At 35.6% G+C, this 23493-nt stretch overlaps 3 protein-coding genes and 1 non-coding gene across 5 annotated transcripts; 3 read left to right on the top strand and 1 right to left on the bottom strand.

The window, feature by feature from the left end:
* Nucleotides 1-5194: 5194 nt before the first annotated feature.
* On the top strand, nucleotides 5195-20729 carry LOC105207530 (E3 ubiquitin-protein ligase RBBP6). Of its 2 annotated transcripts, none has more exons than XM_039450265.1 (16): nucleotides 5195-5532; nucleotides 6267-6450; nucleotides 6657-6891; nucleotides 7001-7240; nucleotides 7333-7499; nucleotides 7602-7982; nucleotides 9841-10105; nucleotides 10341-10590; nucleotides 10683-10992; nucleotides 11255-11324; nucleotides 11436-11720; nucleotides 11805-12017; nucleotides 12130-12423; nucleotides 16713-16961; nucleotides 17113-17346; nucleotides 17539-20729. In XM_039450265.1, exons 2-16 carry the CDS (start codon nucleotides 6285-6287, stop codon nucleotides 20195-20197), a joined length of 6018 nt encoding a protein of 2005 aa, XP_039306199.1. In that variant the 5' UTR covers nucleotides 5195-5532; nucleotides 6267-6284; the 3' UTR covers nucleotides 20198-20729. The 2 variants fall into 2 exon arrangements, with proteins under 2 accessions (XP_039306199.1, XP_039306198.1); XM_039450264.1 differs by having other exon boundaries at nucleotides 5195-5663.
* Nucleotides 20730-20953: 224 nt separating this feature from the next.
* Nucleotides 20954-22186, bottom strand: LOC105203123 (centrosomal protein 20). The gene is made up of 3 exons (XM_011171886.3): nucleotides 21994-22186; nucleotides 21431-21640; nucleotides 20954-21277 (listed from the first exon to the last, which is right to left on the bottom strand). The coding sequence occupies exons 1-3, from the start codon at nucleotides 22019-22021 to the stop codon at nucleotides 21141-21143; spliced, it is 375 nt and encodes a 124-aa protein (XP_011170188.1). The 5' UTR covers nucleotides 22022-22186; the 3' UTR covers nucleotides 20954-21140.
* Nucleotides 22187-22248: 62 nt separating this feature from the next.
* Nucleotides 22249-23414, top strand: LOC105203122 (DNA-directed RNA polymerases I, II, and III subunit RPABC2). Its single transcript, XM_011171885.3, has 3 exons — nucleotides 22249-22472; nucleotides 22739-22891; nucleotides 22967-23414. The coding sequence occupies exons 1-3, from the start codon at nucleotides 22444-22446 to the stop codon at nucleotides 23175-23177; spliced, it is 393 nt and encodes a 130-aa protein (XP_011170187.1). The 5' UTR covers nucleotides 22249-22443; the 3' UTR covers nucleotides 23178-23414.
* LOC113005790 lies at nucleotides 22482-22601 on the top strand. The gene has a single exon (XR_003269605.1). It is a non-coding gene; the product is annotated as a U5 spliceosomal RNA (small nuclear RNA).
* Nucleotides 23415-23493: the final 79 nt, after the last annotated feature.

The raw sequence follows: 23493 nt of genomic DNA, 5'->3' as shown, positions 1-23493 counted from the left end.
TTCTTCGATGGTTTTTGGAATGTAGACTTGCTTATCGATCGGCAAACGTAATTGGTTGGATCCATAGGTAAGACCCAATTATGTTCGCCGTTCGATGAACAAGTCTACATTCCAAAAACCATCGAAGAAAATGTGTTGCAACCTTTTAGCTCACGACTGTACCAGCTAAATGGGTGTTTACGATAACTAATCGGATCTCGGATTGGATTGAACAATGGTACTCAACATAGGTATAGAAAATTTCCCTAGGCTAATCGGATTGACGATTGCTGTCTCAAATGTAATCCGATTGATGAAGAAAGCATGGAGACCGAGAAGCATGCTTAAAAAGTAAGTCTCTTTATTTTTTTAAATAATAACACAAAAAATCAAAGATAAAGTTAAAAAGAATGATTTGAATTTAGATTTATTGTAATTTTTTTTGTCTAAATACTGGATTTCGTTTAAATTTCTGTTTGTAAAAATTATTAATCTATTCTAAAGTTTGTGGTTATATCGGAAACAAATCAAAATTAATACAACAATTATTAATTGTTAGGTACATATTAAAGCATATAATATTTTAAGCATATCATATAGCATTCCTGTTTATTATAAACTTAGTAAAAATAACTTTGAAATTATTCAACTACATTATACATTAATCAATATTAATTTATATGTTAAAAATCAATAATGTCTCTGAAAATGTTTTTTTTATTCTTTTCCAGATGGTAAATAAACTTCAACTCCAAGAATAAATAAAAATTACTGGAAAATGGATTGACATGAAAAGGGCATTATTGAACAATATCAATTTGTGTTAACTTAAAATTTGTAAAATCTGCTATTCTTTGTTAGTTATTTATTAGAGAGTAATAATATAAAAATGGAATATACGCATCATATATGCATACAATTATTTGAATTTTATTTATGTATATTCCGTTCTTATATTATTACTCTTTAATGAACAACTAACAAAGAATAGCAGATTTTACAAATTTTAAGATAGCACAAATTGATATTGTTCAATAATACCCTTTTCATGTCAATCCATTTTCCAGTAATTTTTATTTATTCTTAGAGTTGAAGTTTATTTACAATCTGGAAAAGAATAAAAAAAACATTTTCAGAGACATCATTGATTTTTAACATATAAATTAATATTGATTAATGTGTAATGTAGTTGAATAATTTCAAAGTTATTTTTACTAAGTTTATAATAAACAGGAATTCGATATGATATGCTTGAAATATTATATGCTTTTATATTGTACCTAACAATTAATAATTGTTTTATTAATTTTGATTTGTTTCCGATATAACCACAAACTTTAGAATAGATTAATTAATTTTTACAAACAAAAATTTAAACAAAATCCAGTGTTTAGACAAAAAAAATTACAATAAATCTAAATTCAAATCATTATTTTTAACTTTATCTTTGATTTTTTGTGTTATTATTTAAAAAAATAAAGAGACTTACTTTTCAAGCATGCTTTTTGGTCTCCACGCTTTCGTCATCAATCGGATTACATTTGAGACAGCAATCGTCAATCCGATTAGCCTAGGGAAATTTTCTATACTTACGTTGAGTACCATTGTTCAATCCAATCCGAGATCCGATTAATTATCGTAAACACCCACAATTTATTAATTCCCTAAACTTTCACATTTTAGCCATCACGGCTGATGGCGAAAAAGTTCACGTGAAAAAGTTCATATTTCCGTTCATGAGTGAGTTACATGATTCCGTGGAATCGTACACCCAAGGACTTTGATTCTGTCCATGGGGAAATTTTTCAAACTGAGAAGTCACCACTTTCTACATACTCGCAGTTCATGATTAATAAAACGACTAGAGCTTATTGGTCGTTACGTTAATTATGAACTGTAAGTATGTAGAAAGATAGCGACTTCTCAGGTGTACATGATCGTGCAGTTCACGTGAAACTTTTCACTTTTCACGTTTCCGCCCTAGGGGAAATGTTACATGATAGACCCCAAGGACTTTGATTCTGTCCATGGGGAAATTTTCCAAACTGAGAAGTCACCACTTTCTACATCATGGGTGCTTTCCAGCTACGACACAAATCGACACTGTGTAACACAGTGTCCATTAGTGTAAGAGAGAAAATTTTAGTTGTTTCACTCACACTAATGGACACTGTGTTACACAGTGTCGACTTGTGTCGTAGCTGGAAAGCACCCACTTACAGTTCATGATTAACGTAACGACCAATAAGTTCTAGTCGTTTCATTAATTATGAACTGCGAGTATGTAAAAAGTGGTAACTTCTCAGTTTGGAAAATTTCCCCATGGACAGAATCAAAGTTCTTGGGTGTACACCCAAGGACTTTGATTCTGTCCATGGGGAAATTTTCCAAACTGAGAAGTCGCTATCTTTCTACATACGAGGTGTGTTCAAAAAGTATCGCGAATTTTGAATTTTCGCGGGTTACGTATATTCGAATTTCGATCTTTTTGTGGCGTTATGTTGGTACTCATGTCTCTCACTTATGCCGACAAGCTCGGCCATTTTGAATGTTCACTTAATTGTTGACAGCTGCTTTGCTTGCACGTGTTTTGGATCGTCTTCGATTTTTACCTATTCAAAAAAATGGATCAAAGAACCTGTATCAAATTTTGTGTGAAAAACGAAATTAAGTGCGCGGATGCATTCCGAATGTTGACTGTGGCATACGGAGAAGCTACCTTGGACCGAAGCAACGTTTATCGGTGGTACAAAATGTTCTCAGAAGGCCGAGAAGATGTGAACGACGAAGAGCGTGCCGGACGCCCGAGCACTTCAACAACAGACGAAAAAATTAATGAAGTGGAGAAAATGGTATTGGCCAATCGTCGAATCACCGTTAGAGAAGTTGCTGAGGACCTAAACATATCGATTGGCTCGTGCCATTCGATTTTTATCAATGATTTGGGCATGAGACGGGTCGCCGCGAAATTCGTACCAAAATTGCTCAATTGCGACCAAAAACAGCATCGCATGAACATTGCTAATAAGATGTTGGACTCTGTCCGCGACGACCCAAATTTGCTCCAGAGGGTCATAACTGGTGACGAATCGTGGGTTTATGGTTATGACGTGGAAACCAAAGCTCAATCATCTCAATGGAAGCTGCCGCACGAACCAAGACCGAAAAAAGCGCGCCAAGTTCGGTCGAATGTGAAAGTTTTGCTGACAGGTTTCTTCGATTGCAGGGGCGTGGTGCATCATGAGTTCTTGCCACAGGGTAGAACGGTCAATAAGGAATATTACCTGCAAGTTATGCGCAATTTGCGCGAAGCAATCCGCCAGAAACGCCCGGATTTGTGGAAGAACAAAAATTGGCTTTTGCACCACGATAACGCCCCTGCTCACACATCGTTGCTTGTGCGCGACTTTTTGGCCAAAAACAACACACTAATGATGCCGCAGCCACCGTATTCCCCAGATCTGGCCCCCTGTGACTTTTTCTTGTTCCCTAAACTGAAGAGGCCCATGAAAGGACGACGTTACGCTACGCTTGACGAGATAAAGACGGCATCGAAGGAGGAGCTGAACAAGATAAAAAAAAATGATTTTTTGAAGTGCTTCGAAGATTGGAAAAACCGTTGGCACAAGTGTATAATATCTCATGGGGATTACTTTGAAGGGGACAAAATAGATATTCATGAATAAATAAATAATTTTTGAAAAAACACAAAATTCGCGATACTTTTTGAACACACCTCGTACTTACAGTTCATGATTAACGTAACGACCAATAAGCTCTAGTTGTTACGTTAATCATGAACTGTAAGTATGTAGAAAGATAGCGACTTTTCAGTTTGGAAAATTTCCCCATGGACAGAATCAAAGTCCTTGGGTGTACACCCAAGGACTTTGATTCTGTCCATGGGGAAATTTTCCAAACTGAGAAGTCACCACTTTCTACATACTCGCAGTTCATGATTAATGAAACGACTAGAGCTTATTGGTCGTTACGTTAATCATGAAGTGTAAGTATGTAGAAAGATAACGACTTCTCAGTATGAAAAATTTCCCCATGGACAGAATCAAAGTCCTTGGGTGTACATCAATTTTATACCTTTTTTAAAATATAATTAATTACTTGATGTAATATAATAGCATTTTTTTAATGATCATATACTATTTAATTACATATAGTAAAAATCATTACTTACTAAGCACAAAATTACTTTTTCGAGGTTACTTTTTTCTTTTTCGCGTGATCTAATTAACTCAAGTGACACTTGTACTGAAAATTTGGGCGTGTTCTTTTGCATTTGTACATATATATGTACTATTCAGTGCAACTCATGGAACTTGTCCAGTGTTGGCGTGAACTGAAGCTCAATGCACACAGGACGCGTCAACGCGTTACGCGTGTCGAATAGCCAATCATTTTTTCGTTTTTATGACAAGAAATAAGAAATCAAAAGAATGCAAAAGAAAGCAAAAGAATTGGCTATTCGCCACGCGTAACGCGTTGACGCGTCCTATGTGCATTGAGCCTGAGTGCGCACTGGTGAGCACTAGAGTCCTATATAAAGAGAGAAGCGACATCGAACCCCCACCACAACCTTCAGCATCCAATTGAGTCCTCCACCGCCATTTTGAGACCGCTCTAAAGGGCCTCGCACATGAAATGCATAACATAACATAAGCACAACATAAAACCGACGGACCAATGAAGATGTTATGTAAATCAATATGGCGACTTTATGCTGAATGCTCATTGGCCCAACGGTCTTATGTTGTGCTTATGTTATGTTATGCATTTTATGTGCGAGGCCCTTAAAGATCTTGCACATAAAATGCATAACATAACATAAGCACAACATAAGACCAATAGACCAATGAAAATGTTATGTAAATCAATATGGCGACTTTATGCTGGATGCTCATTGGCCCATCGGTCTTATGTTATGCTTGTGTTACATTATGCATTTCATGTGCGAGGCCTTTAACGTCATCAAACACCATTCGTACCATTCTGCAACAGCTGTGTTCACAATATGGCTGCTCGCTTAGCCAATCAAGTATCAATTAGATTACCAATCAGAGCTTCGGACATCAATGTCGCTTCTCTCTTTATATAGGACTCTAGTGCGCACTAATTTTTTCCCAATCAAAAACGCTATAAGTTTTTTTACAGAATGTGTTGGTATGCGTGTATGTGCTCGTTAGTGAGATCGTCGCGATCCGCGATGCACTAGATGCGCGGCGCATGGTTCTTGATGTAACGCGTTTAATGTTTCGTGGTTACATAGTTTCATTTTATTTCCGATTTCCTTCGGTACGTCCAGGTACGTCGAAAGGCAGGAATAAGTTTCGAGTGTCATCGCGATACTATTCGCAGCTCACCGTAGATTGTCATAAGTTGCTATTAGTGAACGGAGCGATAAACAATAAATGAAACGAAGCGACATGGCTCGGTCGCTGACTAGAACCCATCGACGATCATCGTATAACGCGTAACACGTACTGCGTTAAATCGCAGCCGCACGTTGTCCGTAGGCAGGCAGTTGGACAGTCAGATACGGTGAGAAGCGGCCAACGATATGAAAGTGGGGAGTACGCGAGTACTTGTCTCTCGTCTTCGCACAGTATTATGATCCACTGATAGTACGCCACAAGCCAACGGAAGCTTTCCTAATATACGTCCTATACGTCGTATGTCGAATTTAACCTAATCAATCTAATCAATGATATCTTTTTCGAAACGGAACGTTTTTCTCGTCTCCGGATATAGATATTTACTCGTCCTTTACACCTTACATGTCCTATGATCTCTACTTTCATTTTCCTGTACTTTATTTCGGGAGGAGGTACATTTATTCATATATGCCTTGTAAAATGAATCTGATCAAATGTGCATATACAACACTCGTGTGTCCTCGACGGAATTTTTATCGTTTAATTTCCCTTATTTTCTTCTAATTTTCTATGTGTGTACGCAGGATCCATCATCGGTGCTCATTTCTCTCAAAACTATGTACTTTTCTTTACACATTTCTTTTCATCCATTTCTTTCCATATCTCTCTCTCTCTCCCTCCCCCTCCTCCCTCTCTTCCCCCTCCTCCCTCTCTTCCCCCTCCTCCCTCTCTTCCCCCTCCCTCCCTCTCTTTTTCTCTATGATGAGATAATATATCGACAATTTACATTTCTTTATAGATTAGTCTAGACTTTACTTTTATTGTTGATGAAACTTAAACTTTTTGTTTTAATATCTTGCTGCCTGTCTTATTGACCATTTCTTATGTTTTTTTGTTTAGGTTTTTTAAGTAGCAACAATGTCGGTACACTACAAATTTAAATCTACTTTGGACTATGACACAGTATCGTTTGATGGACTGCATATTTCAGTGGCAGACTTGAAAAAGGCCATATTTCATCAAAAACGTATTGGAAAAAATACAGATTTTGATCTGCAAATTACAAATGCACAAACAAAAGAAGGCAAATATCACAATTTTCTCTGTACTTCTATGTGTTTTTAGTATACCTGATCTGTGGAACTGGAATAGATTCCAATCGGAATTATTTCTTTTTCCTTAGAAAATGTAATAGAAATCTAGAAAACAATTTATGTACACAATATATGCTGTGACTGTTAATTACATGGTTGATGGCAATATTATTGAATATCATGTTCATTTCTCTAGATTATACGGATGATAATGCATTAATTGCGAAAAATACCAGTCTTATTGTGGCCAGAGTTCCTTTGACGGTACAACAAAAACGTTCTTGGGATAGAAATGAAACTCCTCCGTTTAGTAATATAAAAGATGAAGCTAATTTAGGCAGAGCTGTAGATCTCACAAGATTAGATGGCTCTGAAGAGGATAAGATTCGTGCGATGATGACGCAATCGACTCAAGACTACGATCCATCAAAGTATGTAATTTTACATTGAATTTTAGTGACACAGATGAAATGTGAGACAATCTGTATAATATACATTCAAAGTAACGAAATCTGACATATATTTAATATTTTCTGTTAGTTATATGAAAATTCGTGGAGCCAATCAGACTGGTGATGTACCTGCAAATTACCGTTGTTACAAATGTCATCAGCCAGGACATTGGATAAAAAATTGTCCACTGGGCACAAATCAAGAGCCAATTGAAATTAAGAAAAGCACAGGTATTCCTAGAAGTTTTATGGTACCAGTCGAAGGACCTTTGGTGCCTGGTGCTATGATGACACCTACGGGACACTATGCTGTTCCTGCTATTGATCAGTAAGTTTTATTTCTAATATATAAATATTAAAAATTTATGATACATCTAATTATCCAAGTATCTAATTATTATTTTCTTTTGCCATCTTTAGTCAAGCTTATAAGGAAGGTAAGAAGGAACGACCACCATTTTCGCAAGATCCAGAACCTGTAGCAGAAAAGCCAGAGATACCAGAGGATTTGTTATGCAATATCTGCAAAGATCTTTTAACGGATGCAGTGATGATTCCATGTTGCGGAAATTCTTTTTGTGACGAATGTAAATCTTTCATTGCTAAATTATTAATGACAAATCAATTATTAATGTCTTTATGTTTTTATACAGTTATTTACTAATTTTTGTTTTGTTTTTCCATAACAGGTATTCGCACATTTTTGTTAGAATCCGAAGAACACGAATGTCCAGATTGTAATGAGAAAGATGTATCACCGGAAACTCTTATACCAAATCGATTTCTACGTAATGCAGTAATGAATTTTAAGAATGAAACTGGTTATGCCAAAAGACAAACGTATCGGCCTCCCATTCAAAGTGTTGGACAAACTAGTGCAACGACCGATCAGTTAAAAATTGAAACGCAGCAAGTTGCGAGTCACACACCTCAGGCTAAAACTGTACAATCGTCCGCTGCTCAAAATACACCATCGCAAGAACCTATGGAATTGCAATCTATTGATCTTGAATCTGCTTCGCAACACTTTCCATCCAACAATTCTGGTTCACAGTCACAATCGTCAACCAGTAAGTTTTATTTGTTATTATTATTGTATTACAATTATAAAGTGCTGTAATAGATAAGCTATCAAAATTTCTCGTATAAAAAGTTTCATGTTTGATAATTTATATAGTCTTAGCTTGAAATTTATATAGTCTAGCTTGAAATCATTATGTGACAGCATGTATTCTTGCACTAAAAGTGTGTTACTTAGTTAATCATATTACAAATTTTCATAATCTAATATTGTATATACATTAAAGGATTAAGTATTTTATTTTATTTTATGATATAAAATTTATTGAAAGCCTACTGTATAATTTACAATTGAATGTCTTCCTGTGATATTTTGTGATTTATTATCTTATAAGAGCCTAAGAAATGAGAAATATATGTGAAAGCTATAACTATGCATGAAAACATACATATATATGTATAAAACAAAGATATTTATATTATTATTTTATTTAATCCGTTTGCCTTGAGGTTTAGGATGGCTTTCGGTTACATACACTTTTATATCTTGCATATTTTTCTTACCAAATTAAATTGCATTCACATTATATCATATTGGATCAATTATCACAACCTCACAATTGTGAATTGAAATTAACATTAGAATTGTAAAAAAAACTTTATAAATTCAGAAATTACAATTAACATCATCATCAACATTAACATTAGCATTACAAATAAGTCTTTGGTATTCTTTAATTTCTTCCTATTTTCTTCTGCTTCTTCTTTTTCCTTTTTGTTTGTCTCTTTTCTCAATTCCTCTATCTTTTTCATCACTTGTAGGCCTTTTCCTTCCTCTCCAGTAAATTCTTCAAAGATATTTATATTTATTATTACACATATGACCTCCAAGTAGTATAAATGTAAAAGATTTGTATATACATCTAAGCACACAAACACACATAGTCTTTTGAAATATCAAGAAATTATTATATTAATAAAGATAATTTAATAGGACATGTATAAAGTATAAATATTATAATCATGTATCAAGTTTTATTTGTGAATAATTATTCATGTATATAACAAATATTAATGTGTGTGCGTGTGCGTAAATGCGTTGCTCTTTTTAATCAAATGTCTAATATTTAAACAAATATTTAAATGGTAGCATATTGATTAATGATATATCTTTGAACATAAAATATACTAGATAAAATATGAAATGTGCGTGCGCGTCACACACGCATACTTGCGCGCGCGCGTACGTATGTACATGTAGGCACGCACGCGCTTGCTCTCTCTCTCTCTCTCACTCATTTACTCACTCACTCACTCATTCACTCTTTTCTGTCATTTAATCGAGCGATTAAAGGACAGAAAGGAGCGAGAGAGAGGAGAGAAAGCGCGCGAGCGCGCGTATATGAATCTACACACACACCGCGCGCGCGCACGCACGCACGCACACGAACGCACGCATACCTTGCATACATATATATATATATATATATATATATATATATATATAGTGTGTATACTTTCATTGAATACTGTCTGTCAACTCTTGGTACATTTCTTGTACGTAAACAAAGAAGGCAGGCGCCATTGTATTGAAGTATATAATCAAGTTTTGACCGCTTTGCTTAATATGGCGTGTAATATATAAAAAAAATAGTTTTGTTCGTGATGGGACGTGTTAGAGATAACATAGCTAATTTTGCTAGAATTATATATCGTTAACGATATATTGGAATTTATGGCAACCAGCTGACAATATTAAGTACATAACCTCAAATGCACTATGAAAGGGAGGAAGTGCAAGAGAATTCTGTATGAATGCAATTGGATGGATGTATCGCTAATCCGCTCTTTAGTAAGCTATAATCGCCAATTCAAATCGCCTACTCATATGTGATGTGCCTCTGACAGCTCTACCTGAACCTACTTCAGAGTCACACTTGCAAAGTGACTCGGTAACAAAATTAACAACTGACGAGGAAACTGAGGTGCCTCCTCCTCCAGGAACAGAGCCTCTACTTCCGATTCCTGCTCTCGTGAGTTCACCAGAGAGAGAACAACGCGAGCGAAGCGATCCTTCCTCTCGCGATAAGAAAGAACGGGACAATGAATATTCGGGAGAACGTCAATCAAGAGAACGTCGACCAAGTTTCAGCAGGGATGGACATCGTGACAGGTGAGACAGCACACAAGTCTTGCAACGCAAAGTGCGTTAGTATAGTGTATATATATATATATATATATATATATATATATATATATATATATATATATATATATATATATAGTGTGTATATATATATATATATATGTGTGTGATATATATATATATATATATATATATATACATATACATTTTTTTAAGCCAAGTTACATTTTGCTTCTCCTCATACACACTTTTAATAACACAGAAGTGGAGAGCGTGGTCGTAGAATTGAGAATTTACGGCCATTGAATCGCAACCGAAATCGATCCCTGTCGCCCAGGCACTCCCAGCACGGCGAGTATCCATCCTCGAGTGCAGTTTTACCACACTTGATGAACCCACCTCCTTCTAAGGGCTATCAAGGTCATTTAGCTGACGATGGACATTATCCACCTACTATGCATTATGACAGTGGAATACGTAGATCTAACGAAGATCGTGCGGGCACTCCAACGGTGAGCGAGCCTTTCTTTCACTCTCGCACTCAAAAAAAGTTTGTTGCTTGAACATTTTTGTTAATTCGTATTTGTTGCGACACCGATTTCAGGTCGACGAACCCCATTTGCACGTCCCCTCATCTGGCAATCAACCACCATTGCTGCCTTTTCCACCGGGCGAAGAGCGTATTCCGCCACCAAATTACAATCAGCCACCACCAAACGTACCTCCGCATAATCCTCCGCTTTTGCCGGATCCATACATGAGTCATCGAATGCCGATATATCCTCATCAGCAGGGATCGCATTACGGACCGCCGAGATATGATAGACCTCCTTATCAACAACAAGGATATCGGCCATCTCAGCCACCCCGAAACTATAGCGGGCCACCGAGACTTATGAGAGGGCTACACCATAGTAAGCGACTTGTCACGTCGATTCGATAGACGATGTAGATTTAAAAAAATAAGAGAGAAACTGATGTTTTTAAATGCAAAATGCATCTGTTGATTTCTTTCAGACAAGACACTTTTCATAGTACAATATTTTCTATAAACTTTTTATTATAGATACAGATGCGAGTAAATGCTTTAACATTTATTGCTAATGTTTTTATGTATTTTATATATATATATATTTTTTTTTTGCTAGTGTTTCATTTGTATTTTGTTAATTTCAGTTGGATATAGAAATCTGCAGCCACCGCCACCTGGACTAGGTAGAAATATACACAATGGGAATCCACCTGGGTAAGTTAATTTACCATTAATTTTCCTTGATTAGTAAAATCTCAATCTAAATCACTTAAAAAAAAAAAAATTGCGCGTTTATGATTTCTATTAATATACATCTTTCTTCAGAATCATTGACGATCCATTAGAAGCATTCCAGCGAATGCTCAGAGAGAAGGACGAAAGAGATCGGCGTTTAGGAAAGCATAGAAGAAGAAGTAGAACGCGATCTCGATCGCGTAGCTACAGTCGATCCAGATCACGTTCCTTTGGTCGTAGATCACCTTTTGCATCTCGTATCAGTCGGTCTCGCAGTCCGCCGAAACGAAGATCAACGAGATCTCCGTTACCTCTCCGACCTCGTAGTCGTACCCCAAAACGTAGATCAAGAAGTGGTAGCTTTTCAATCAGCAGGTATTTTTGTAATTTTAATGAAAGAAAATACATAAATATGTTCATTGTATCACTTTTCAATTCAAATTTCACTTAACGTTGCAGATCTAGATCGTATTCCCGCAGCCAGTCGCCGAGACTATCCCCGTCGAGAGACAGAGATCGGGAGAGAGACAGGGAAAGAGATCGTGATCGCGATCGAGACCGTGATCGCGATCGCGATCGCGATCGCGATCGTGACAGGGATCGCGAGCGCGAGCGAGACCGAGATCGTGATTTACTACCTAGATATCGATCGCCAATCAGATCACCTCCGAGGTCAGATCACCTTTCATCATATTTATCATCATGAGAGATGATGCAGAGATGTGCATCTTGAAAATGCATTTTTAATATACACAGTACATATATATACAGTTTAATTTTCCAGATTTCAAAGAGAAAGGGATCGCGAGAGGGACAGACCGCGATCGCGTGAGCCTCGAGATGGTTACAACACTTACTATGGCGATTCGCCAGCTCACGATTATTCATTTCGTGAACGCGATTTACCATCTAGAGAGAGACCGCTGCCGAGATATCCCATAGGAAGAAATCAGCCGTCCCAACACAATATACCGCCGTTGATGCCGCATCTAGTCACTGGAGGTCATCCACCACCACCGCTTATGTCATTGGGACCTTCACCTACGGACAGGAAAGACTATTATGATTCCTACAACAGGTATTTTCGCCTCAATAGTATTTTCATTCATGTACACTACGCTATGCAGATGATCTACCGACATGTTTATGCCATTAGTTTACTTAAGCAAAAGACTCCGAAACTATGGCTGTTGAATTATACAAAAGCGACATGCTATATACAAGTTTAATTATCTTGTTAGCGAGAAATGCCAGCGTACAGAAATGTTTTTACAAGTCATTTTAACAATGCATATATAAATTAAACACACATTGCATAAATTTGATAATAAGCATCTCTATGTCACATCCAATTTTATATTGGTATAATAAAGAATATCTCTTTAAGAAGAGCATATAATATATGGTATATTTTTTATGTATTGTACAGTCTTTTGATATAAATATATGTATAGTATTGAAAAGATATATACATACATATCAATTTTAATACTGCATCAATGTACAACAAAAATTTTTGAAACATTATAAGGATCAAAGATTAAAGCTAAATAAAAATTATGCGAATGGTAAATGCTCAAGTAATTTATATCTTTTTCTTTTGTGTATATTTTTTTTCTTTAGAGCTATATTTACAATGTTTTTATAATTTCTTAAATTATTATTCTGCTTTTTTCTCTGAGTGAACAAATTTTATTATTTGTAAATATAGAAGATAATTGAAGAAAAAAGTATATATATATATATATATATAATGCGTGTGTAAGTATATATACATATGTGGAGCTTTTGCTCTATATCAAATTTATGCAGTTATATATTTTATTATAATAACATTTTAAACAATAAATAATAAGTTATATCGGACTGACGAAATTAAGGCTCCTGTTTATTCGCCGCTGTTATATTGAAGTCGTGACGTTAAAAGCGTGAAATTGCGTAAAATAATACGTAATTTTGTCCGACGTGCCATTTGTAAATAAAGGCAATTTGGATAAAACCGATTAATCAGATGGCTTTAAAACACTTGTAAAAATAGGTCTCGACTATCCTTTTTTCACCTAACAGTTAACAAATAGTCGTAGAAAGCATGTAAAGTGACGCCTATTCAGACAGGAAAACACAGATAGTTATTGAAAAGAGTGAAAAATATGCTTTTATGTATAAAATTAAAAGAAACTTTACTTACACTCCATTTTTACGAATTTGGTAAATACGAGACGAGTCTTATTTTTACAATGAAATACATAATAACAAAATGATATGCGAAACGACAACATCTCATCGTCAATCTGTCACGTTTCACGCCTATTAGTCCTAATTTTATCCGCGGAATGTCAACGCGGAGTTCTCGGCTGAGGTGCTAGGAGCCTTAAAACGCGAGAATAGAAGGCCTATGTCAGTCACAGCGGTTCTTGGTGCTCCGAAAAATTTTTTTAATTTTTACAATTTCTAACTCAAACTACGCGCCGCATATTCGTCGGACTTGAAACACAGTTATGAAGCCGGAATAGTAATATTAATGCTTTCAGAAGCATATGTAATATTTTTCCTCTCCGGAAAAATTGTAAATTGTTTTATTGCAAAAAAATAACACCTTAGCCAGGATTCGAATTTCGCCCGCACGGAATTCGGGAGATCCAGGTTTGAACCCTGGCTGTTATTTTTTCGCAATAAAATAATTTACAGTTTTTCCGTGGAGAGAATATTATAAGCATTAATATTACTATTCCGATTTAATGACTGTGTTTTTCAAGTCCGACGAATATGCGGCGCGCAGTTTGAGTTGGAAATTGTAAAAATTAAAATATTTTATTATTCGAGGCATCAAGAACTTCTGTGACTGACACAGACCTTCTATTCTCGTGTTTTAATAGCATCTTAATTTTTACAAGAGTGATACATGAGATATTGTATGTTGTGAGATTATTGTATTTGATTAACTCGTATTCCGTGATATCCGATTGTACAAATTGATATACTTTTCTTACTTGTATGCTATTTGTAAATCCTGAGGGAAAGACTGAGTAAAAAAAAAGATGGCGTTTTTAATGTTGCATATTTAATATGCTTCTATATTTCAAAAACAAATGTATTACCGTCGAGCCTTCCATGTCCGAAATAATAGGGAGACAAAATTGTTCAGATAAGGGAATTTTTTGATAATAGAATAAACACATTTTTATATTAAATTTCATTTATTTAAACAAAAATTTAATTTTTAACAAAAAAGACTTCATATATTAAAAAAAAACTTAAATTCTTTATGTAAAGAGAGCAAAATTAATTTTTCAATATGTTATAACGTTTGGATAGTAAAACATTTGCATATTAAGTATTCAGATAATGGAACTTCGGATATGGGAGGCTATACTGTACTTGATTAATTTATTTTTAGGAGTATTGACAGTATTATATTTAAGATAATAATGATATAATGAAGTATGTTAATGAGAGTGTGATTTATATGCACAGCGAAATTGTGACTCCATATAAAATTTTATTTATTTTTTTATGTATATAATTTGCTATAAATCTGTTTTTAACAGATTTTTTAATATCAAGTAATTATATTAAAATTTATAATTTTTTGAAATATACATGCGCTATCACCCATGCATATCCCTCTACACACACGCGCGCGCGCGCGCGCACACACACGCACCCACACACACACACACACACACACACACACACACACACACACACACACACACACACACACAAAACACACAGAGGAAATATCGTAACATTGTTAAGATATGTTGTAATATTGTGAAAATTTTAATAATTATATAATTGTACTAAATATATTGTACATGTGTATGTATGTATGTATGTATGTACGTATGTATGTATATATGTATGTATGTATGTATGTATATATTTTTGTATACGTTATATTTTATACATTTAGAATATACTTAAGGATGTATAATGTGATATTGCAAATTACTTTCCACATTATTTCATTAACTGCGCATTTCGTTAAATTATGTGTTTTTAATTATATGTAATATTTGATAATTATTATGTTAGATAAAGTATAAGATCTATTTTAGTTCAATAACTTTGCTGCATAATTCTTTTATAACAAAAGTCTTAATATTTAATTTTGATATGTCATATGTAATGTAATGTTTTATATAAGGATTGTACTATATTAAGCGCAATGTATTTATCTACTAAATATTACGATATCAATGAATATATAATTATGTAAAATGCATGTATATAATTTACTGTGTTTTATACATACACATACACACAGCTACACACATGCACACGCGCGCACGCGTGCGCGTGTGTATGTATGTATTTGTATGTATATCACATGTATATATTACATGCATATTGTGATAAGTCAAAAAGTGCAAAAGGAAGAAAGAAGCACGGAAGAGTACCAAGGACCATCGTGGAGAGAAGCTAGCCAGCTGATTGACACATCTGCATGGTTTCTGAATCAGGTGAATTCAGGGCCAAATCAACATTTGTAATGGAAAAAAAACTCATTTCTATTTATTTTTAGTTAGATTGGGACATGTTACTGGAAATGTACCATGTCACAATGTAATCAAACATAAATAGCAAAAAGCTACAATCTGGCAATTTTCTTAATTTTCATAATTGTAATTTGAATATTTATGTAATTATAGTCGTGAAGATATAAGCCTGTTATTTTTAGCTAAACTTGTTACACAGTTCATTTTCTTTCTTTTTCTCTCCAATGTGAAAAGAAAAAGAGGAAAGATCAAGACTGAGACAAATTGAGCTGAAAAGAACAAGCTTATATTTTCACAACTTATAATTATAGAAGAATAGACTTTATATCTTTTTTATTATACTTTAAAGCATTTGACAATTACAAATGTTGTTTTCTGTACTTCATAATTTTATAATTTTAGTTAATAATTTTATAACAAAATCTATAGGTGATTGTGACGTCTTGTTCATTCTTTCAGCTTGTATGGAGATCAAAAACGGTGCCACATAGTTTTATAAAGAATTAACGTATTTCTGTCTTGATTATTTGAATTTTTATTTAAATAGGTATCTTTCACACACTACAAGTGTGGTAACTAAACCTCAGAATTGACAGAAGAATGGAAGAAAATTTAAGGGATAAACTTGTTCTCCAGTTTCTTTTTTTCTACGAATATCTTAACATGATTAATTTTCTCGATATTTCTTAATATATACATAAATTCGTGTTACTAACAACTATTCTATGCAACGACATTCTTCGCGTGCTGTGTCAGTTCTATAAAGATGCATCATTAGAAAAAGAAAAAAAAAAGCCTAAGCATATTTAATATTTATCAAGATGAGACTAATGTATCAAATGCTATACTGATTTTCTGTCAACAGATATTCCGGAGCTCCGCCTCCTCAGCGTTTTAGCAGTCCTCTGAGAGATTCTTCGTCACATAAGCGATTCGACGACGTAGCACCGCCTGGTACTGAAGGCTACTACGATCTCTCACCACCGGGAGTCGAACATTCCGAGAGATCGAGGGACGATCGCGAGAGGCAGCGCTCCTTGAGGGATCAGGAAGATCGAGAGCATTCATCCAAGGATCGTGATAATGACGAACGTGATAGATTGAGAGATGATAGGTAAATTGTTGGAGATTGTATTGAGTCTGAGATGACTGCTTTTTTTTAAGAACATTAATCTTTTCATAAATTATTTGTGTGATCACATATTTTATCAAAAAATATTGTATTACAAAAAGAATATATTTATGATGCATCTTGCCTTTCAAAGGGGTCGCGAACGTGAGGATCGTATGCGCGAGAGGGAAGACAGAGACCGCAGAGTTGTAAACAGAGATCGCGAGGATCGCGACAGGCAAGTTCCGCCTAGAGAACACGAAGATAGGATACGAGAGAAAGACGAACGCGATAGAAGAGAAAAGGAGAAGGAACGAGACGACAGACACATTCGTGAGCGCCGAGATGACGATAGGCATGTCGAGAAGAAAGATTATGACAAAGATCGGTACGTTTCGCAATTAAAGAAAATTGTCAGATTGATTAAAATTCAGTGTCAGTTATCATTAATGATAAAAAGTTTAACAAGTATCTGTTAAAATATCTTAAAATACCTTGCTGGCAGACATGCGTTAAATTAATTGATAATTTATTGCAAATATGTCATTTGTATTTATTGATGTTTCATCTACTGTTACAGTTACAGAGATGATCGAGATCGCCATAGGCAAGACGATAAGAATCGGTTGCGAGAGAAGGAGAGACGTGAACGCGAATATGAGTCTGAAAAGGATAGAGATCGTCACGAACGATATGAGAGACGTTCGATGGAGCGGAAAAAGAGCAGAAAAAGCTCAAGTCCATATTCACAGAAATCCAGGGGCGATCCTAAAGATTTGTCGCCAGAACGAAGTACGAAGAAGAAGGAAAAGGATCACGAGGAAAAGGTGGAAGAGAAGAAGAAGGAAAAGAAGATAAAAGAGAAGAAGAAGAAGAAGGATAGTGATGAGAAAGAAAAGAAGAAGAAGAAGAAAAAGGACAAGAAATCCAATCAGAAAGAAGCAGCAGTCAAGGATGATCCGATGATCAAGACGATGGAGACCGACGATCTGCTGGCTGAGAATAAAACAAACAATGACACTTTATCTACTTTATCTTCGCCGCTCAACAAGACCGACTGTGTAAAGATGTGTAACGAGGAAAGTATTATGCAAAACAGAATCGAATGTATGTCCAATCAAGTATCTAACGCTCCGGTCAAGGAGGAATTCGAAGATAAGTCTCTGGCGATGAATCCGGAACCACCGGAATTCAATGCACCCAGTCCTGGTAGTGGTCGATTGGATCGTGCAGAATTCGCCACGAATCCACCGAATCCAAATTTCAAACCGATCCCGGAACTTAAGTCGGACATGAAACCGATCGATAGCCTTTACGGAGGATTGGATGACACGGAAATCAATACTGTCATCACGGAGAAGTATTCTCTAATTTCGGAACACTCGCAGACCGAGACAAAGGAAACCGCCGCTGCGGCAATTGCCGCCGCCTCCACCTCCATCATTTGCGCCAGCACCACCAGCGTCACCACCACTATCACCACAACCGCCGTCGCCACCGCCGCTACTGTCGTGCTATCGACGGAGAAATCACCGAAAAGGGATGAGTTTTTGGCACCGATACCCGAGTTGTCCAAATGGGAAAGGGATGAGACGATCGAAAAACCCGACGACGATGACGACGACGATGCGAGTGGTTCGCCGACAGAAAAGATTCAAAGAGAGGACGAACCGAAATCGAGCAAGATGGTAACTTCAGAGGTGCTGAAACGGGCAGAAAACGCCATATTCCAAAAAGCAATTAACGCGATTCGGCCGATCGAGATTAAGAAGATCAGCGAGAGCAGAAAGATACTTTATCAAAATCCTGAGCCCAAGGTATTGGAGGCGGTGGAGCCTGTCGTCAATCGAGAACCACGAAAGAGCGTTAACGTGACGATCAATGTTGGAAGAAACGAGAGGAATGTCGAGATCACCGAACCAGCGAAGAAAGCTAAGCTCGATCGTACAAAGTTCAAACCTGTGCCAGAAACAGCCTATTCGCCGACCAGGCTGTCTGCGAAGGAAAGACTCGGCGAAAAGATCGAGGACGGCAAAGAGAGAAAGGTTAGTCCGATAAAGGGATTCCTGCAGGAGAGGCGTGACGCCAAGAATGAGAATCAATCGAGAAGTCGATCGCCCAGGAGAGAAAAGAGAATCACCTCCTCTCCGCTTTTAGAGCGACGCATCGAGTCCTCGTCATTGGGTTTAACTACATCGAGCGGTGAACGAAAAGTTTTCTTGGAAGAAAGAAAACGCGACAAGGATAGAGGAGGCGATCGATCGAAGGAGAGGTCGGAGAGAGGAGATTTCCGAGGCGACAGCAGGCACAGCAGCGAGTTAAAATCCGAGAGAGAGTCCAGACTCGATTGTAGAACGGATTTTCGCACCAATAGAAATGATGTGAAAGGAGAACGCGTGGACAAAGATCGCGACAAGGAACGAGACCGCGAGCACAGAGGTAGAACACCTCCTCCCTCGGCTTGCGTATTTAAGAGAACGGAAATGTCCAAAGTCAGTTTATTGAAATCGAAAGATGATGAAGAAGAGAAAAGGCGCGAGAAAAAATCACGGGAGGAAAAGAAGAGAAAGAAGGAGCATCGCAGTAGGAGTAAATCCAAGGAGCATAAGAAGCGGAAAGAAAAGAAGCATAAGAAAGATAAGGAGAAAAATCAGGAGAAGAAGCAAAAGCACAAGGAGAGCGTGATCTCTAAGGACAAGTTGGATGGTAACGAGATGAAGATCAGTTATGAGAATATTGAGCCGCCGACTCTGACAGACTCGTTGAAAAAACAAAGGAAGAATCCGAGACTTGTGTCTGATCGCAAGCGTAGTATACTCGACGAGGCGAGCTTTGAACCCGATTATTCAGCTTCAGACTCCGAATCGGATGGCGAGGAAGGTGGTAAACCATCACCCATGAAGAAAGTTAAACTGGATGAAACAGAATTGGACAAGGAGATGGAGATCAAATCTATAAAGAAACGATCAAAGTCCAGTAGTAGTGAGGACACGTCCAGCAGTTCCGACACTACCACTTCTGATTCGGATAGCAGCGACGAGTCGCATAAGAAAAAAAGAAGAAAGCACAAGAAACATAAGAAGAAGAAATCTGCCAAGAAGGATAGCAGCTCGGACTCGGACACTTATTCTGATTCGTCGGACAGTAGCAGTGACGAGGAGAAACACAAGAAGAAATCGAAAAAATCAAAGAGCAGAAGCAAGCAGTCAAAGAAAAAGAAAAAATCCAAGCATAAATGACATCGCTAGATGTCTTTGATGCTCGATCAAAGAATCTTACCTTACCTTACCTTAGAAAAAAGGCCAGCACTTTTTTTTCATAGAGTACTTTCAAATATATCAGAAATTATTATTTTGTACTTGTTGCTATACAGCTCAGTGTGTAACAAGGTGGTCTTTTGAACGGAAGTCATTTAGTAGTAGAATATTTATTGTAAAACATTCAGCAAGTGAAATAAACTAATAGTTCGAGTAATAAAGGGGAAAAAAGGTGAGAATACATACGACAAACAAAATGTGAAAATAGGAACAGAATGAAATGACATGGCCTTTGCATAATTATCACGCGGTCCGACTTGACATATTAAAGTACTGTATGTAAGTTTATTATTACAATAAGCCATGTACATTGTAGCTGGTGTAATTTTGTGGCAATTTTGTCAAAAAGCGACAAGTCTTTAAAAAAAACTTAATAATTATATAACGAATATAAGAGAGCAATTTTATTTAAGATCTCTGCTATCTATATACATTATAAATATATATAAATATATATATATATATATATATTCTCTTTCTCTTTTCCCCCTCCCCCCTCTCTTTCACCGTTATATTGTACTTTCATAATCTAATGTCAATATGTAAGAAAAATCATTAAATAAAATGGTAAAATTCTTTTAACATATTTTTTTTTTCTTGTACCTTACCAAACGTACAAAAGTTAAAAAGATTTCTTTACTATATTGCATGTTGGTTGGCATATATTAAAAATGCAACTTTTTTGCTTTATTTTTTTATTATTTATTAAGTATAACAATCTGTATACATTAAAATTTGTGTGCATGTTTTTTTTATATTTAAATATAAAGACGTCAAAGTGTGAAACTTGTAGCATAGATAGGAAATAAATAGCATTTAAAAATCGCAAATGAATGTTGAATACATGATTGTGTAAATTTTATAATTAGGTATTTTTTAAGCTAGTAAATGTTTGTACAAGACCACATAACAGTGGTAAGTTTCTGCTTTTTTCACTGTCTTTTACCCCTAAGCCTTGCGCAAGAAGCTTACGATCCAAACACTGTTTGGGAAGATCGCATTCTAGAATAACACGTTTCATTCAATTTTATCACTTGAATAATTAAGAGACATTTTGTTTGAACAAAAAAAAAAATACATTCAGTCACATTTATCATTATTAATATTAAGTATGACGATATATATATGGTTTATATATTTCATAAAATAATGTACCTGCGATAAATACAGTTGAACTATATTTATAACCCATCCAATCTAAATATTCTCTGATGAGTTCATTGAGGAAAACGATATCGTGAGAAGGTTTGATAGTTTTCGACCTGTTCTCTTTGCTAGAACAATCGAGCAATTTTATCACCTCTGTACGCATTTCTGCTTTTATTCGATCAAGATTTCCATCGGCCTTTAATGATTCTCGTACAGCTACAAATTCAATTTATGCAAGTATATAATCTGTTATATCTTATAAATATGCAACAAATGTTAATGGGGATGTTTAAAATTACATCATATTGTCATATAAAGAATCGAAAGGAAGAGTGTATATATGCGGTAGAACGTAAAAAGAGAATGAATAAAAAATATATTTGAACAAATATCTGTTATTTTTCGAGAATGAAGGTATAACGATAAATAGTGCAAGTATACAAATATATTACACGAATCGCGTGGTTTTCTATCGTGTTGTAAAACAAAAAATAGAAACGGTAGGTTACTTGTCAAGTAATTCTTAAGTTTGAAATATTTACAAATATAATATTTACATGGTTATATACCGTTTATTAAATCCTTCTCCGTTGCCATTTCACGCTATGTTTCATTCAATATTTTTCAAAAATCCAAAATATAAATTAAAGAAGTTACACGAGAGCAAAGATTATCTATGGTTTAAAACTTTTAATAAATTCTCGAGGGACCATGCGTCAGCTGGTCCGTCAGGGCCGTAACACCTGACACATAGAAAGTGACAGAAAGATGTAAACGACAAAAGACTAGAGCGGCAAGCAAACTGGCCAATCGCTGTCAAGAGTGACACTAGAGAGAGAGAGAGAGAGAGAGAGAGAAGACAGCAGATAATCGCTTCTTGCTTCGAAGAAAAAACGTTCGTTCAAATTTTTGTGCGTGCGGCTTGGTGCGACCATCTCGTGCCGTTGCAAGCCCCAGCAAGCCCTCCTCAAAACGAATTGAGCAAGCATTCCGGTGGTAGATAAATAAATAAATAAATAATGGCTGACGAAGATTTCGACGGAGACGAGTAAGTAATCACTCAGGTTTCTTTTAGACGAATAAATCTTTCGCTTTTTACTAAAGATTTCCGTGTATGAGTAAGTAATATGAAGTTAATGTTAATCAAGGTTTATTTATAGGTTATGTTTGTACCGTACTTGTTTAATTTTGATCGAAAAGTTAAACTGTTTTTCTAATCTTTCTCACAAGTTAGAAAGAATAGGGAAAAAAATTAATTGCTGAATAATATTGAAATCGATACGATTCACCTGTGTATTCGATTGTATTTTATAGGGTCGCGGATGATTTCGATGATGTAGACGACGAGGACAATATTGAATTAGAGCCTCAGGAAGATGATGGTGAAAATATTGAATTGTTGAATGCTAATGAAGCTACCGGTGGTGTCCAAAGATCAAAAAGGATAACGACAAGATATATGACCAAGTATACAGTTTGTTTAGAAGATGGAATAGCTTCACAGATACCTAATATATCTATATTGTATAATTAACATTTTAGATACGAAAGGGCAAGAGTTCTAGGTACAAGAGCATTGCAAATAGCGATGTGTGCTCCTGTGATGGTAGAATTAGAAGGTGAGACGGATCCATTACAAATTGCAATGAAAGAATTAAAGCAACGAAAAATCCCTATAATTATACGCCGCTATTTACCTGACAACAGTTATGAAGATTGGGGTATCGACGAGCTAATTATAATAGATCATTAATCTGATTTTTACATCAAGAATTAAAGTTTTTTCTTTATAATTATATTTATTATCGGTACAATAAATAGTGTTTTATGAAAATATTTGCTTTTCAAATTGTGAACATAAGCTATTAGAAGCTTTTTCTCCTTGACAACTAGGTATTGCAAGTTATTTAAAATGACGTTTTGTACTTTTTATGGATATGTCCTTATTTTAAGATCACACTGTAAATAATAAAACATTTATTTCATATAACTTGATGTATTGACATTTTCTTTAATTTTTCAAAACTTATTTTTATCTTGCGAATAAAAGTGACAAACATATTGATTAT

The sequence above is a fragment of the Solenopsis invicta genome, chromosome 6 (genome assembly GCF_016802725.1).
Source record: "Solenopsis invicta isolate M01_SB chromosome 6, UNIL_Sinv_3.0, whole genome shotgun sequence".
NCBI classification, from domain to species: Eukaryota; Metazoa; Arthropoda; class Insecta; order Hymenoptera; family Formicidae; genus Solenopsis; species Solenopsis invicta.
The sequence above is the reverse complement of the archived record's forward strand: the minus strand, read 5'-3'. Positions and strand labels throughout refer to the sequence as shown.